At 41.6% G+C, this 15,548-nt stretch overlaps 6 protein-coding genes across 6 annotated transcripts; 2 read left to right on the forward strand and 4 right to left on the reverse strand.

Annotated features, from left to right (window-relative positions):
• The first annotated feature begins 94 nt into the window (after positions 1-94).
• On the forward strand, positions 95-3,168 carry BCR41DRAFT_346511 (hypothetical protein). Its single transcript, XM_022022908.1, has 2 exons — positions 95-173; positions 314-3,168. The coding sequence occupies exons 1-2, from the start codon at positions 125-127 to the stop codon at positions 2,917-2,919; spliced, it is 2,655 nt and encodes an 884-aa protein (XP_021884947.1). The 5' UTR covers positions 95-124; the 3' UTR covers positions 2,920-3,168.
• A 101-nt stretch (positions 3,169-3,269) lies between these two features.
• BCR41DRAFT_392553 (hypothetical protein) lies at positions 3,270-3,683 on the forward strand (the record flags this gene model as incomplete). The annotated part of the gene is made up of 2 exons (XM_022028467.1): positions 3,270-3,379; positions 3,494-3,683. The coding sequence occupies 2 exons, from the start codon at positions 3,270-3,272 to the stop codon at positions 3,681-3,683; spliced, it is 300 nt and encodes a 99-aa protein (XP_021884948.1).
• Positions 3,684-3,932: 249 nt separating this feature from the next.
• Positions 3,933-6,741, reverse strand: BCR41DRAFT_346512 (hypothetical protein; the record flags this gene model as incomplete). The annotated part of the gene is made up of 1 exon (XM_022022909.1): positions 3,933-6,741. A coding segment is annotated over exon 1 (2,666 nt), but the record flags the coding sequence as incomplete, so codon positions are not given.
• A 149-nt stretch (positions 6,742-6,890) lies between these two features.
• On the reverse strand, positions 6,891-8,430 carry BCR41DRAFT_346513 (dienelactone hydrolase family protein). The gene is made up of 5 exons (XM_022022910.1): positions 8,236-8,430; positions 8,068-8,107; positions 7,849-7,946; positions 7,504-7,652; positions 6,891-7,401 (listed from the first exon to the last, which is right to left on the reverse strand). The coding sequence occupies exons 1-5, from the start codon at positions 8,360-8,362 to the stop codon at positions 6,997-6,999; spliced, it is 819 nt and encodes a 272-aa protein (XP_021884950.1). The 5' UTR covers positions 8,363-8,430; the 3' UTR covers positions 6,891-6,996.
• A 511-nt stretch (positions 8,431-8,941) lies between these two features.
• Positions 8,942-10,588, reverse strand: BCR41DRAFT_346515 (hypothetical protein). Its single transcript, XM_022022911.1, has 3 exons — positions 10,310-10,588; positions 9,759-9,887; positions 8,942-9,667 (listed from the first exon to the last, which is right to left on the reverse strand). The coding sequence occupies exons 1-3, from the start codon at positions 10,422-10,424 to the stop codon at positions 9,081-9,083; spliced, it is 831 nt and encodes a 276-aa protein (XP_021884951.1). The 5' UTR covers positions 10,425-10,588; the 3' UTR covers positions 8,942-9,080.
• Positions 10,589-13,227: 2,639 nt separating this feature from the next.
• Positions 13,228-14,936, reverse strand: BCR41DRAFT_346518 (hypothetical protein). Its single transcript, XM_022022912.1, has one exon. It carries the CDS (start codon positions 14,900-14,902, stop codon positions 13,307-13,309), a length of 1,596 nt encoding a protein of 531 aa, XP_021884952.1. The 5' UTR covers positions 14,903-14,936; the 3' UTR covers positions 13,228-13,306.
• Positions 14,937-15,548: the final 612 nt, after the last annotated feature.

Here is a 15,548-nt window from a genome sequence, read left to right on the forward strand (position 1 = left end):
TAGCTTTTTTTTTTTTTTTTTTTTTTTTTCATTAATAAACACACGTGATGGGATACTGAATTCTTTGTTTCTTGACTACAATATTCATGCTAGAGTTGTTTTCTGTATTAGAAATTGCATTACCATGGGGCAAGGTGTAGAATCCCTGAATGTGCAAAGGCCAAGTAGTCAGGGTACAGTCATCGTGCCAACATTAGGCATAGAAAATAATAATAAAAAGGCATACAGATCATTTGCAGGCATTAACTTGACACATGTACTTTCCTTTTGTTTTTATTTGACTTGTATTAAAAAAAAAAATCCTGTCATGCAGGTGAAGGTTCGCGGCTATTCGAAGAGGAAAGACCTTCATATTTTGTCTTCACAATCGCGAATCTCAAAGATACCCTACACCCTTCATCTACACCCCCAACACCATCACCTGTTCGTGGAAAGGCTGCACGGATATCATCTCGTTCCCAACAACCGCAATCATCAAATGTTGCAAGTGCTAGTTCTACAAAGAAGAAGAAGAGGCTAAGGAAAAACCGCAAGAAGGAAAACGAGTCTGAACATGATACACCGGCCTATTTAGAGTCTGCCCAGCAAGAAGTCGATAATGGCAGTGGGCAATTGCAGGAAGACAAAGTTCAGACCTCTTTTGATTATAGGAACACGTTGGCTGCTACTGTAGGATCCTCCTTAGCTGTAAATCCCAAAGAGTATGACGATGAGGACGATGAGGACGATGAGGACGATGAGGATGCTTTATTACTTATTAAGTCTCCACTGATTAAAGATTCATCTAACCCGTCAAGTAGTAAGCAAATCTCTGAGCAATCGCGGGTTCAAAACACAACATATTCTCCAGAACCAACATCTTTATCACAACTCCAACCTGGCCAACGGATACCATCAAATTCAATATCACAGTCCACAGAAGAGAAAGCACAGCTGGACGACATAGAATACTCAGACCCAGAATTTTCTTTTGAGGTAAATTTTATCAATGATCGAGATGAGGATCAGTACTCGCATCATAACGATGCCTCTGATCTGAATCCGACCATGGAAGCGCCTATTGAAGCCAGGAAACCCTCTATTCTGGGGGATAATACCCAAGCATCAGCAGAAGTTCCTGAATCAAGTCATGAATATGACTCAAATATCAGCAAACCCATGAAAAGCCAGCCTCACGGGCCATCGTTAATTAGCAATCGGCCGTTGAAACCTAGTTCGGAATCCTCTAGTTTGGAATCCCTCAGTTCGACCGAATCAGAGAGTGCCCAGTCAATGGCTGAAGCACTGAATGAAAATGGTGAAAGTAATCGAACAAAATTGCGACTTGAATGTGTTCAAATACCTCTTATTCCCAATTCTCCTTCAAAATCGCATCGAGTATCACCGGCTCCAGAGCTTCAGCTACATGCCGAACCTAATACTAGTGTGCTTCTATCTAAGCATGTCGACGGCAATGACGTGGCTCTATATACTCAGGAGAAGCTGAATGCTGATACACAAGAAACGTCTACAACTTCATCTCCTAACTCGCCATCCAAGCGGTCTCTTTGTACAATTCGATCCCGTACATCCGTTGGCCGCGATCCCGTCCCTAAAGATAGCCCGTCTCGACATACTCGATCGCATGGTAGAGCTGCTCCCAGAAGAGCTGGATTACGGCCTAGAGAACTTGATCAGAGTTATGTATCAATGTTCTATGACCCTATCGACATGGATAATGGTCAATCTGTAGATATCAGCGAGAACGAGCATCCACAATCAAATCTGGAGCAGTTGACGACATTACCAAGAACACCAGCGTATGAAAAGCTGATTCAGAAAGCGCCCCATGACGACGAAAATGAACAGCACAGCAGTTCAAGCACGTCACGGGCATTAAGGTCACAGACACGCCAAACTATTTCGGCGCAAAGTTTGCGAACAACCCCAGGAAAACGATGTTCTTCACGTAGTGCCAGTCAAGCCGATGATGACAATGAATGCTCGAATGATCTTGGGTCACAGAGCACTGGGAAGAGGATGGCAGTACGTGGAGGCGTCAAAAGACTTCGGAGGGGATTGTCTTCGAATCTACCGGAGGAATCACCTTTTTTGGCAGTCCCAGGAGGCTTTGAGGGTGCTGAGGGCCCTAAGACTAATGCTAAGCATGAATGGCGGCCTCGTCAACAAGCATCTCCATCAAGACAGCGAAGGTCAAAGGTAGCGAAAAACATAAGAGATACAGGATTGTCGAGCGATGAATCAGGAAGAGAAAGTACTGGGATTCCATCTTTTAAGAGACGAAGTCAGGTTGATAGTTCACTTGAAGCCTCTCCACAGCCGTCTTCTCATACCATCCGATCTCCATCTCTTTGTTCATTATCATCCTTGGACCCATGGGACAAGATTACTGGCTCTCTATTGTCCCCAATAGTGCCCATGGAAATTTCTCCGGATGTATCAGATATTGAACTCGATACCACAAGAGATGTATCACTGCAGAAGACTATCGAGGGAGCACAAGGCCAGAAATCAGCTTTGCCTGTCAAATATCCACAGATCAAGGAAGCTTCTGTTATGGATCGAGTGCAGACGCCCCTAGAGCAGGGGCATAGGCAGCCGCTATTAAAACCGAGATCTTCAGAAGACACTTCTAGGGCCATTACTTTACCTGCTAAAGAATCTATTGAATTCAAGAGTGCTGCTACTCTAGGGGCCTTATCCAGAAAGAGCAATCAGCGAGAAGATCTAGCCTCTCAGACCACTCATGTGCAAAACGATCCCTGGGATTTGAACCGCTTGCAAGAGCTGTGGGTCGAAAGTGGAGTAAAATGGCCACTGAGAGATCGAATGATCGAAGCCGAATCGTTTGAAAAAGAACCATTTCCGTTCAACTTTGTGTTTGGAACTGCGATACCGCTGCCCAAGGGGACCATTTAAGTTCCTCTTTCTTCTTTCCTCTCTTTCTTTTTCTCTCTTTCTTTTTGTTCATTGTATTTTTGTATATTTCTGACCTCGAGAAGTACATGTATCAAAATTTCCCTTGTTTTCTTTTTAAAAAAAAAATTACAGCAAAGAGGAAGAATCGGCTTCTTTTCTCTTTTACTTCTTTTTAACTGTCTCTTTGTTCTAAGTTTTAGTATTTAACATAAATGCGTGGGGATTGGAAAAAGATAATAAATTCCACAAACTTCTTCAAGACTCACGGCTATTCTTAATTTCCTCTGACAACTTTTGTCAAAATGACAATCATACTAGTAAAAATTGGAGTAGAATCAACGACACCATTCATGTCAACGCTCACAGCAATGGCAGCAATAATGGCGATAGCAGAAAAGGTGTTCGCATCAACAGAGTCAATATCAATGGCGACAATTAAAACAGCAATACATCCGCTCCGGTAGGATCGCCAATAGCACCCATATCATTAACAACACTTCAATGATCCACATAGCGGAAAATCATGAAGATCATGCTATATTCAGTCAAATCATTTATCTCCTCGATGAATTAGATTTTACAGCCCGAATGTTGGTGCAGATACAGCAAGACCTTCAGCAGCTCGTCCAGAATTCTTTTTATCTGAGGCTCAAAGATCTAACTGTCCAGCGAATTTGGCATCGTTAAGGCTATGCATTCAGGAGTATGAGAACAGGCAATCATCTGGCGGATGTTCGCGACCACGACAAAATCTGGACAGATAATTCGAGATCGAAATGAATGACATGCATATCAATGACTATCAAACATTTGTCAACTTTGTTAACAAGTTGAATAAGCGCGATAACAACCATAAAGAGAGCTCAATTCTTTAAAAATACATCTTTCTGAATGAATTGAAGGTCCCGCTTCAAAGGATTCCTGCTGCATCAACCATCCTTGGCTACTTGACTAGCCGAAGTGTACAAATGTGAATGAATTTGCGCTTATATTTTAGTTTTTTTTTTTTTTTTCTTCTCAAAGGCTTAACATGTCATACATTATGCTTTTCTAGCTAAACTGCACCCACTCCATCTTTTTCCAGGCTCTTTTACGCACTTCCCGAATTTCCTGCAACTCAATCAACGATTTCAGCCCTCGTAACTCCAATCGCTTGAGACCTTTCACATTGGCGCCAAGTTCCTGCAACAAGAATGATACACTTTCCTTCATCACTTTGATCTCTTGTTCTGACCCTAATACGCCAGCTTGAAGCCTTATGTTTAATATTACCATAGATCTTGGTACAATGGGGGCTCCTCCTTTGATAACCCTTCCTACCCTCAAATCCTCCAAATGATGTAGTTTACTCAATTGGGTCGTCAGCTCCTTGGGAAACCCGACTATCCAGTCGTAGGCAGCATCAAAGTCCAAATACCTTAAATGGAGCACTCTGAGCTTCTTGCAGACCCATTCTTCAACAGGCCACTCCATCTTGCCTGACCTATCAGCGAAAGCATTCTCTCCTTCCTGCAAAGCAGCCTGCGTCTCCTTGGCCTTGACAGCCCCAGTAGTCTCAATGGCCTCATTGATTCCAGCTATAGTAGGCTCCGAGACAATAGCAGAGGCCGGAATTCTCATATTCTCTACTTCTAATATTGTATCAGTCATCTCCAGCCATTTGTAACTGTCTCGATCCAGTCGTGACATCGCTTCCACCACTTCAAGCTTCCTGCAGACACAGAGAACGCGATGTAGTGCCCGGCCCTCGAACATTTTAGACCCTGCGATCGTCAAGGTGACAAGTGTATGTGAATGACATGTCAGGAGCACACCAACCGTCAATGGATATGCAGATGTGCTGAAGGTCGTCTTGAAGGTCTCGAGACCACGGGAGAATTGTAGACGCTCCCCAGTGATCGGATGAATCTCATCGTAATGATCACTATTTTCATCAACTTCATCATAGTTCTCGTCACCCGTTGAGGCTTCGCTTAATTCTTCTTCCTCCTCCTCTTCCCCTTCTTCCTCTTCTCCACCCAGCCCAGAAACCCTAAGCACTCCTTCTTCTTGTGCTTTCTTATACCTGCGTCTACACTTACGCCCCTGCTCCTGCCTCTGATGGAGTCTGTTCTCTCGCCACTGATGTCCAATCACCCACAGCAACCTTGATAGTAATCCATCCTGCGCACAGTATGCTTTAAGCCAAAGATGCCTCAGGTAGCTCCATCGAGTTCTTGTCAACTCAATCAACCTTTCGATATTCTGGGGAAAGAACGTTGGGGTAGTTAATCGTTCCAAATAAGTACAGCGCTGGAGGAATTCAAAAATCGAGCGCGTTCCGTCATCAAGGGTCATGATCCCAAGATCTAATTCCCGTAAACAGTAAATTTGGCTAACAGAAGCAAATTGCCGCGTTTGAAGTGGAGGTGCACCCAAGTAAAAGGATCCTATGCTTGACAGCGCTGCAACGACTACGGACTGCCATGGATAGCCAATACTTCTATCAGCAGGCTGATTCAATTCCTCAGTAGATGATAGCAGGAGTGCTGATGGTGCCGATGCTGACGGCAAACCGCCTTGAACATCAGACTGCCTTCCTTCACGGACTGCCTGGAGACCCACAACTATTTTCTCATCTAGAATATCTACAACTCTTTGACACATTGCCCCTAGAAATAAGACCTCGACCGACCCTGCAATGATCTCAAGCGTCCTTCGAAACCCCTCACAAGAAATATTGAAGTCAGCTTGCTTATTATAAAGCTCCTGTAACGTAGCGCCATCCCTCCATGCTGATACTGCTGTTGTTGTTTGTGTTGTCTTTTTCCCACCCCCATTCCCATCCCTATTCCCATCATCATCTTCTATTGCCTTGGTCTTTTCCACACTTTTGTCTTTGTTTGTTGTGGTTGTTGCCATTGCCTTATTGTTTCCGAAACCATAATTCACCAGTCGTTCTATCCGCAGGATTGTCTCAAGGAAGACAAAAGGGTCTTCAAAATTGATGTGTGTAACCTTGAGCGATTGGAGTTTAGGAACGACCTCAGGATCAAGCAAAGGTAAAAGTAAGTGCATCTTGCGCCGATTAGCCTCCTTACTGTTGGGTCGGTTCACCAAATCCAAACTGTGGATCGCACGCAGGTTTGGAAAGACAATTCTATATGGGTTGGGTTTCCCATTGCCTTTGCCTCCTATGCCACTATTATTACTATTGCTGCTACCATAAACCTTGTTTCTAGTGCATCCGGTCTGAAGCCGAGGATTATCAACAGAGCCATTGGCGTTGATCTGGGTCATGGACATGGAGCTTGCCAATGTGTTAGGATCCGAATAGAACAAAATCCAAGCATCTGCAAATCTCGTGGTGATGGTTTCCACAAACGGGGCGTATTGTCTCAATGCTGCTTGAGCAATTGGTGTCTTCAATCGATTGATCTTTGAGCGTCGGTTTAAGGTAAGGTGACGCCAGAGGTATGGCTGGAATGCAGTATGGAAATCTCGCGAGACAAATGTGCAACGTCGAATGTCACGGACCGTCAAGAATCTGCATATCTTGGATTGTATCAAATAAATCTCAAAGATCGTGGCACGTCGTTGATGGGTCTTGACAGCCATGGTAGGAGTACTGGACGTGGATAAGGTGATCAATATGATCGGATCCGTGGCCTCTACGGTATTGGTATCGCTTGTTCGAGTTGTTGAGTTTCCGTTATGGCGCCTCAATGGCGCTGTTGTCATTTTAGAATATTCTTGCTATTTTTATTTTTAATTTTCTATTTTTTATCGTTTATTTTTTTTTTAATTTTTTAAAAAAAGAATTGAAAGAATGTAAGAATGAAGAGATGAAGAAATGAAGATGAGAAATAAAAAAAGATGACTAGGATTGCGAAATATAGTGCAAACGAGTATCTCATCCCAGCCTTGACTTGTTTTGATGCTTTTTTTTTTTTTTTTTTTTTTTTTTTGTTTTATTTTATTATTATTATTTTTTTTTTTGTAACAGACCTAAAAGAACTTTATGATTGTACTGGAGTAGTGCTACATGTAATAATAGTGACAAGTATGTCCTATTTGGGAGTATATTTTTAAAATTATTTAACATACTAAAGGTAAATCCTTCGCCTTGACCTTGGCCCCCTTGCGAGATCCAAGATCGAGGTGCAAGTTACGATGAAATAGCTCGAGTAGCAAATCGAAGCAGACTTTGGCTATCGCAGCATCATATCGTCCTTTACTCAATTCATCGCGGATGAAGGCATGCTGAGCCTGGACCTCCAAGAATGTAGTCGTGACATCCGCATCCTCCAATGTCTTGCGAATCAGATCTCGACCAGCCCTTGGTACATGATTGTCTTGTTTCCCAAAAATCATCACAACCTCACCCTGGATCTCGGGCACTCTGGCAAGCGAGTCCGAATTCTTGCCTTTGCCCAAAGTCTCTGAATGAATGTCTGTGGCGAAATAGCACACACTGGCAAGAACACGAGGATCAAATGCAGCCTGAGGAAATAAAGAATGCGGAGGCAGCGATGAGAGAGATAAATTAGCTCAATTTTTTCAGCTCAGTATTCAAGATCAATTAATAAATAATAAATGACCTACACGGAAAGCCAGGTGTCCTCCGAGGCACATGCCAGTAGCACCGATCTTGCCTGTACAATCAGGGCGACTCATAAGGTGATCAATTACCACTGTGGCATCCTCATCATAGGCTGCTAATTCCTTCTCAACCTTATATCTGTTGCCCTTGTCTAGTAAAAAAGTAAAATAAATAAATAAAAAAAAATGGACAATGAGCATTATACACGTAACTAGAACTTAATTATAATCATGCAGGCCACACCAAAGGAGATTGCTTATTGTGACATGGACTACTCGCCAAAACGTCTCCAAAATATTGACGCGATCACGCAATAACGCGTATTTTTCCTGTAAACAAAAAAGTACCTGTTCCTGGGACATCGTAGGCAAGAGGAGTCCCTAGAGGCTCAAACTCATGAAAAGACTCATTGCATGCAACAATATATCCATGGCTTGCAATCTGTCTAGTAGTAACAAAACGAAGGCCGCAGGCCAAAGAATATAAGTCAACATGGTTAAAAAGCTCTTCATAGCGTCCAGGATATGGGAAAATAAAGTATATAAAATAAAATAAAAAAGATATACCTGCAGAAGCGATCCAAGGGACCAGTAACTTGGTAGATCTCTGTTTCAACAAGACAGATAGTTCAAAAACATATTGTTATTGGCATGTTCCATTATTATTATTCATTGGGATCTCAATTTGAAAAAATACATGCAGCAATGTCGTTGAAACATTAAAAAACGTCCTACCGGTGAACACAGCAACACCTGGAAACTTTGCATTAGGGTAGTGGTCAGACACATTAGGCTGGTAGATATAAGTGCGCATAGGACCCGATGAGGTCTGCAAGTCAACGTAGGATTCCTTAACAAGCATTGTTGAAATGCGAATGAAGAACTGGATTGACGGAATGAACAGAAATAGACTACTGTATGTTTGTCATTGAGAACGGTGGTGCAAGTTGCATTGTTGAAGCCACCTTGCAAATCTATGTACCTTTGAACCGTAGGCTAGCTGTGTTCGGGTCAACGCCTCCCTCTTCACGCTTTTTCCTATTGGTACTGGTGCTAGTACTGGTACTGATGCTAGTGCCGACATTACCTTCTCTCAATAGAAAACTACAAGAACAAGTATCTCCCTTCGTTATCCAGAAAATGCAGGTAAAACAAACACTCCTAGTTTCATCAGATGGCCACTAACGACGTTCGCGATATTCTGTGCTGTCGCCACGTCTTGATGGATTCTTACTTTGTAGTAACTACAGGCATACCGGGCACTTACACCTATCCCTCAGGCGTTTTCGTCAACTAACAAAGAGAGGTTTAAATGAAGAACCTGTAGCTTTGTCAAGAATGCAATACTGAGATATTTGAGGATGTTTTGGAATATGGGACCAATTTCTATGGCTTGCATTGTCATTGGTCGCTCGACACTTTTACTAACTCACTATTTGGATGTGTCTGTACAGTGGCCATTCTTGGCTATTTTTTATTTTTTATTTTTGAAAAGCATTATTGAAATGGGAAAGACAATATGATCGATGAAAGCTGAAAATGAGGTATTTACTATGATTGCTATTGTTTCGTTGTTCCTTCTAGGGCTGCTCATGCTGAGGCTGAGGCTTGTATTGTGGACGATGTGTCTTGGGGACCCAAGATCCACGATGCTTATAGTATTGGAAGCATGCGCCGACGACAAACATAGCCAATGTGCCTGCTAACATGCCATACACCTTTCCAGAGACCACGTATCCATCGCCTCCAATCAATCCAGTCTTCTTTCCGCTCAAGAACTGGATGAATGCATCTGAGAACCCAGTGTGTACGAAGTTGTCCAGACCCACAAAGAACGATCCGGATCCAACCAAGGCAGTACCCAAGATCACCACATGACGTTCCACAAAGAATGTGAGCACAATGCCAACAATCACACAGGCAATGATGAAGATGGTGCGACCCGTTCCGTTTGAGATCACGCCTGAGGATGCCCAGGAAAGAACAAAGATTGCAAAGTAGAATCCGGAGATAGCGCCCAAAGCAGCAAAGCCCAGTCGCCAGAAGCAGAGGAAAAGACAGCCTCCCAGCAAACCAGCTGCACCAGAAACACCCAAGTAAATCCATTGCGCGTTCTCATATCCAACAGCAGGTTCGGCATTCTTGAGTGCAATCCATGCCAATGTGCCTAAAATTATTAAACATTCCATTCGTTTAGTTAGATTGAACATGATGATGTGTAAAGCATTGTTTTGCGAAACTGAAGATCCAATGCTTACTGCAGACGTAGAATCCAGCAAGGAAGAGAGTGATCTTGAAGAACTTGTGGCCGAAGAAAGCAAAGATGAAACCAGCGACCATCAGTACGATTGCAACAATCGTGCCGCTTACAGTGATACGGATAACCTCTAATTAATCGGAACAAAGGGACGTAGAAGACCTTGTTAATTGGTGAAACATGATTTTTTTGATTTAATTTGATCAGTAACATGAGTAAACAAAAAAAAAAAAAAAAAAGAAAAAAAAAAGGAAGAGATGGAGAGGAAGCTTTTGCATGATAGACGAACAGAAATGGGTGCAGTTACGCATAACAATCTAAGCAACTATACTAAGTGGAGACGACCTGTTATAGACTGACTACAGTGTTGTACATGAAAAGGATACGATGGTGGTTTCTTCCTATTGATCTAATACCAAAACTCGCTCTTATCCATAGGGTTTGTTCTGAACATTTGTCCAAAAAAAAAAAAAAAAAAAAAAAAAAAAGTCTTCACTGTTGACTATTTTCAGTCTTGTAACAGCGGGTGCTATAGTATTTTAGTAGGCTTACCACCAGGATTGTTCGGGTCAACGGCAATTCCTTGCGCTCCTTGCGCGAGGACAGAGGGTATGAAGAAGCAGAGAAGGGCCAGCAGGGCCATACTGCGTGCTTGTAATGAGGCCATTGCTGTGTTCAGTCTATAACTGTATTTTTATGCCTTTACTTTAATTGATTAATGATTTCAATGAATGAATGAATGAATGAATGAATGAATGGATGGATGGATGGGATGGATGGGATGGATGGCTGTGATGAATGAGTGAGTGAATGAATGAGTGAATGAATGAGTGAAACTGCTTCCCCTTTTTATTCATGGGGTATTGCCCAGTCCATGTTCCAAAAAGAAAAAGCCATCACCACAGCCCACTGGTCAAGTCAAACAAATGACACAACCTGATCTTTAAGATATTTATCTAGAATACTATCATCCGACTTGTGAATATTCTTTCTAATCTTCAGATGGGTTGCTTTTTTAGTCTGCGTGAATATTCATGCATATTCATGTTTTTGACCCGACTTTTTTTTTCCTCACTTCAAGAAGTCCATTGTGGTTACAAATGTTCCTGAAAAATAAATAAACAACAAATAAAAAAGGGGTGTCCTCCACTTGTTCATACGCTAGTCTCAAATCTCAAATCACAAACCTAATGAAATTTGTTTTTAGACCCGCCTCTTAGACTTCATCGAAGGAACCCTGTCAAACAACGCTTTATTGTTCAACAGCCACAATCTTCTTCTAATGATATTACTTGGCTAGAAGCTGCCAAGAATCTGCGCTGACTAACCTCCACATGATTATATGTATACCATGGGTAATGATTCCTTTTTTAACTTTTTTTTTTTTTTTTTTTTTTTTTACAAGAATAGCCCGCTGATTTATACATTTTCTACTTTCTGGACATTCGCCCCTCGGGCTGTGTATAATGGCGTTCTATTTTTAGATCCAAGAATCTTTCTTCCGTCTGCACATCAATCAAATTCTAATCTTTCTGATATTCTTTTTTCCAAAGACAGAAATTCAAGCCCGCATGGCTCACTTTTTCATTCTTCAGGGCAATAGGGGCTCTAATCGGATTATTCAACTGTAGAATGTATTAATACTTGACGCCTCCCTTTCATCAAAGCGCCTTATAGTCACTGTAAGTCCAGCTATATCCCCTCGATGGTTCTTTCTAGTGTCGCGTAGCTATTACACAACTCATACTATTCAATATCGAAAATATACTTACAGAATGAGAATTCAGCTTCTTGTGATGCACATCCAAAGGTTGTCCGCAAAAGCAATAGCCTTCTTTTTTATTTTATTAAATTTTTTTTTGTGATAACAAGGATCCTCAGGGTCAATATTTTTTTTTTTTTTTTTTTTTTTTTACCAGCCATTCGCCTGAATGCCGCGAAGCAGACAGCCCAAGGCGCACCACGTGGAGGTAATCTGATTGCATGCCCGAATAGCCTTCAATTTTCATAAGTCCTACTCTTGAGTAATGCTCATAAAGGAAGGCCACATGGCTCTTGCGCTTAGTACCTGCATTTATGTGACGTGCTCTTGTAGGAAGGAAGGATGCAAAGAATACGTTAGCACACCTTACTGTTTGATGTTTCATTCAAAAGTTTTAAATCCCAAGTTTGGCTCTCCTATGTAAATAAATGTATTGATGTACACGTCTATTAAAGTCAAGTCTATTGATAATACTTTTTAACCAAATTAAATATGCATTGCAATAACATTTGGAATCTATCAAATAAAAGCTTTGGCTGTTTGGAAGAGATTTAGTAAAGTCAATAATTATATACTACCCAACACTTTTGGGTGAAAAAAAAGATGACAGCCGACTAGGAAAAAGATTTAACTTCTGTCTAATACATTGCTTCTATGGTCTTCAAACGTTATCAAAAGTTGATGAGAAACGTATTATTATTTGCTTATGAGCTTATAAAAAATGACGTTTTAAATATGTGGAAAGGCTGTCAGTTGGTATAGAAGTATTCAATCGGTATTGGAAATACCATCTGGTTTTACTACTATCATCACTCATGTTGCTTGGAAGCTTCCAAACCCTATCCGTAATGACTGAAATCAGTCTTCCAAGTAATAAGCCGACTTTTAGTGATGAACTTCCAAGTAAAAAATCAGCAATGATTAGAAAGCATCGCAATCCATCCTATACCATTATTGCCAATGAATTAAGACTAGATGTGATGACCAAAAATGTATATTGACTAAGAGCGGCAACTTTTTTTTTTTTTTTTTTTTTTTTTTTTGAAAAAAAGATTATCTGGATATAAATCAGAAGTCAACAATAAGTTCAATACGAGCTACCATATATACTTCAACAACGAAGAATTGTCTTCCAGTTAGGGTGCCAATAGACGGCAGTTAGTAAACCCTGTTCCCTATCCCTTAGGAACACCGGATGAAAGTTAAGTATAGGTGCACTAGATCTTACAGACAAGAAGAAAGAAGAAATGTTGCAAGGTATATATATTTTCTCCGGTCTTGACTAGATGGTAGTAAAAGGGAAACCTCGTTAACCGCATGTCGTTAGGTACAAACGTCAAAGACAGTAAGTAATTCATGGAGGTGAGCCTGAGGATTCTAGGGTAATTTATTCAAGCCAAGGCTGATCTTTCAATACGCGTTGTGAGCTGTATTTATACTATGGAAGCAATGCAATAGGGGAAGTGCAAATAATGCATATTCTGGGCCGTACAAATGTCTTCTGTTTTGTGAATCACCTTTTCTGTTGCACAGGTTCTCTTTTTTTCTTTTATCTTTCTTTCTTAAATATACATATATGATAAGGGATATAGTAACCAAAGCATCTGCATAATCACAGGGGAACTGCTTCCTTCGTAAACCACTTTTTTCTAAAAAAACAAAAAACAAAAAACAAAAAACAAAAAAAAAAAAAAAAAAAAAAAAAAAAGGGCGTGCTAGATGGAAGGTGCTGCGTGCGATAACAAGAGCCTACTGGCAATCCTCTGGAAAGGTCGTTGCTCTGCACCTCATTGGTGATAATCGAACCGAATATAGGACATATCGAGCTTTGGTAGTGTCTGGAGCTGATTTAACACTGCTTCATAAAGCTCATATGAAGTATGGCCCGACCCTCCTAGGCTTCCTGTTGTGGATTCAGGATCCTCACTATCATCCAGGCCAACGTGTATGTCATACAGTCTTTGTCTTATCTGGCAATCATACTCAGAAAATACATTATCCTCGACCAGGGCTTCGGATGGCGCCCATTTTTTATCTGGCCCATAAATACATGTCTCGAGGATTTCCAAATTTCGGCAGACTAAAACCCCATCTTGGTAATAAATATCACCCTCGGGCATGTTCTCAGACAATGTAGCATCAATGTCGGCTCCATCTCCATTGATTTCTGCAAACTCGAGCAGACCGTTACTACTGCTGAGATCAGCAAGCTCTGTTGCTTCGATCAAAGCCTGTCGCAGTGACACTTTTTTAAGATTCGGGCACCTTCGCAACATCCAAAGAATAGCATGAGAGGATAGGCGGCCCATGAATCTGCCTGTCTGAGAGTAAATGCGGATTTCCTCAAGTGACTGACGATAGGGACGATGACGAAGGATCAACGTGAGTACATGGCGATCTTCAATGTCTACATCTTCCAAATCTAGTCGTCTAAGACTTGGGAATGCCTTGAGGAGACAAGCCAGCCCTTCCAAGTCAATCTCAATCCCATTTAATCCTAGGCACTCAAGCCGTGGACAGTACGATGAAAGTCGATCAACAAACCGGTCGAGTTCAGTAGACATTCTCAAAAAAAGCGAGTCCGGCATGAGGGAATTTGAAAGGGAGATACTCTCAAGATTTGGACTAACGCAGGCGATTCTGAGGATGGATACATAAGAATGCTGACACCCGTCCAAGAATAGCGAACGCAATTGAAGGGATATTTTGTTTTGTAATTGTGGTCGTTGTAATCTGGGTTCCAGCTCCACAGCCGATGGTTCTGCTGATCCTTGTAACAGCCCGGTTTTGATATTGAAACTCAGGCTCGGATGGGTGAACTCTACCCACTCTCCGAGATGTAGCGATTCTAAGTTGGGCAGTTGCTCCAGCAGAAACTCTAAACATCCAGGCAGGACACGGAAGTAATATAGACTTAAATGTCTTAGCTCTTTTAGCTTCGCGAGGATCTGGATAAATTCAATGGTGATATCGATATTTTCACTAGGTAGCGCTGAGCCCAACCAGAGCTCTTTAATGTTAATGTTGTGTTTGAGAATATCTTTGATGATTCCTTGTGAGATAGACTCGTATAGAACGGGGGCTTTGAAGACGGTTAAACGCGTACAATCCGGGCCAATGTTGTCTAATCGGTCGTACATGGCACATCGTAGTTCACGGATATAATGTGAATAACGTGGGAGAGCTTTCCGAAAGGCTTCATGAGTCCACTGATCAGGTTTGATAGACCGCCAAAGCTCGCTTACAAATGGGACGAACCAAGTGCTGCATACAGAGCAGGCATTAGCGAGATCGGCTGGGGCCAGGTACTGCGCGATCTGGCTTGCAATTTCGGAAATCTCCATGATGTTTTTACCATCATTGTTCATGTCTGATTGATGCATAAATGAAACCACGCGTTGCTTGAGGGGAATGAGAAGGAAAAAGGGAGAGGGACGCAAAAAAGGCGAGTTAATTTTGAATATATGATGGAGTCTGTGCAAAGAGTGGCGTTCTCTACGATGGAATGGTGCACAGCCACTCGTTTAACATGTAAACCTTTTCTTTTAATGGAAGGTGAAAGGCGCCCTCGAATCTGCCCCTCCAGTTGAATGATTGAATCAGCTGAAATGATTCCCAATAAAAGTATCTGTTACAAAGCACGATCAGCTTTTGGAGTAGTAAATCAAATATTCTTGGCCAAATGCTCCGGGAGAACAACTGCGATTTCAATCTCAACATCGAATTGTACCCACAAGTGTAATAATAACATGGGTCTCTCTTATATATATAATATCATAAGCGCTATCTGCGTTTTGCTATGTCTACTTAGCTGATTGTATAATTAAGCAAGATGGCCTTGCAGGTCTGAGGAGTTTACGAAGGATAGAAAGCTGTGACCAGTGCTCAATCTCGGCTCAATTATTGAATTGGGCTAAGCATGGAAACGGTCAGAAAGACCTTCCTCTTTTGGACGACATTCAGTTTTTTTTTTTTTTTTTTTTTTTTTTTTTCCATTTGCATTTCACTTTTTTTTTTTTTTTTTTTTTT

Source organism: Lobosporangium transversale (genome assembly GCF_002105155.1).
Source record: "Lobosporangium transversale strain NRRL 3116 chromosome Unknown BCR41scaffold_4, whole genome shotgun sequence".
Classification (NCBI taxonomy): Eukaryota; Fungi; Mortierellomycota; class Mortierellomycetes; order Mortierellales; family Mortierellaceae; genus Lobosporangium; species Lobosporangium transversale.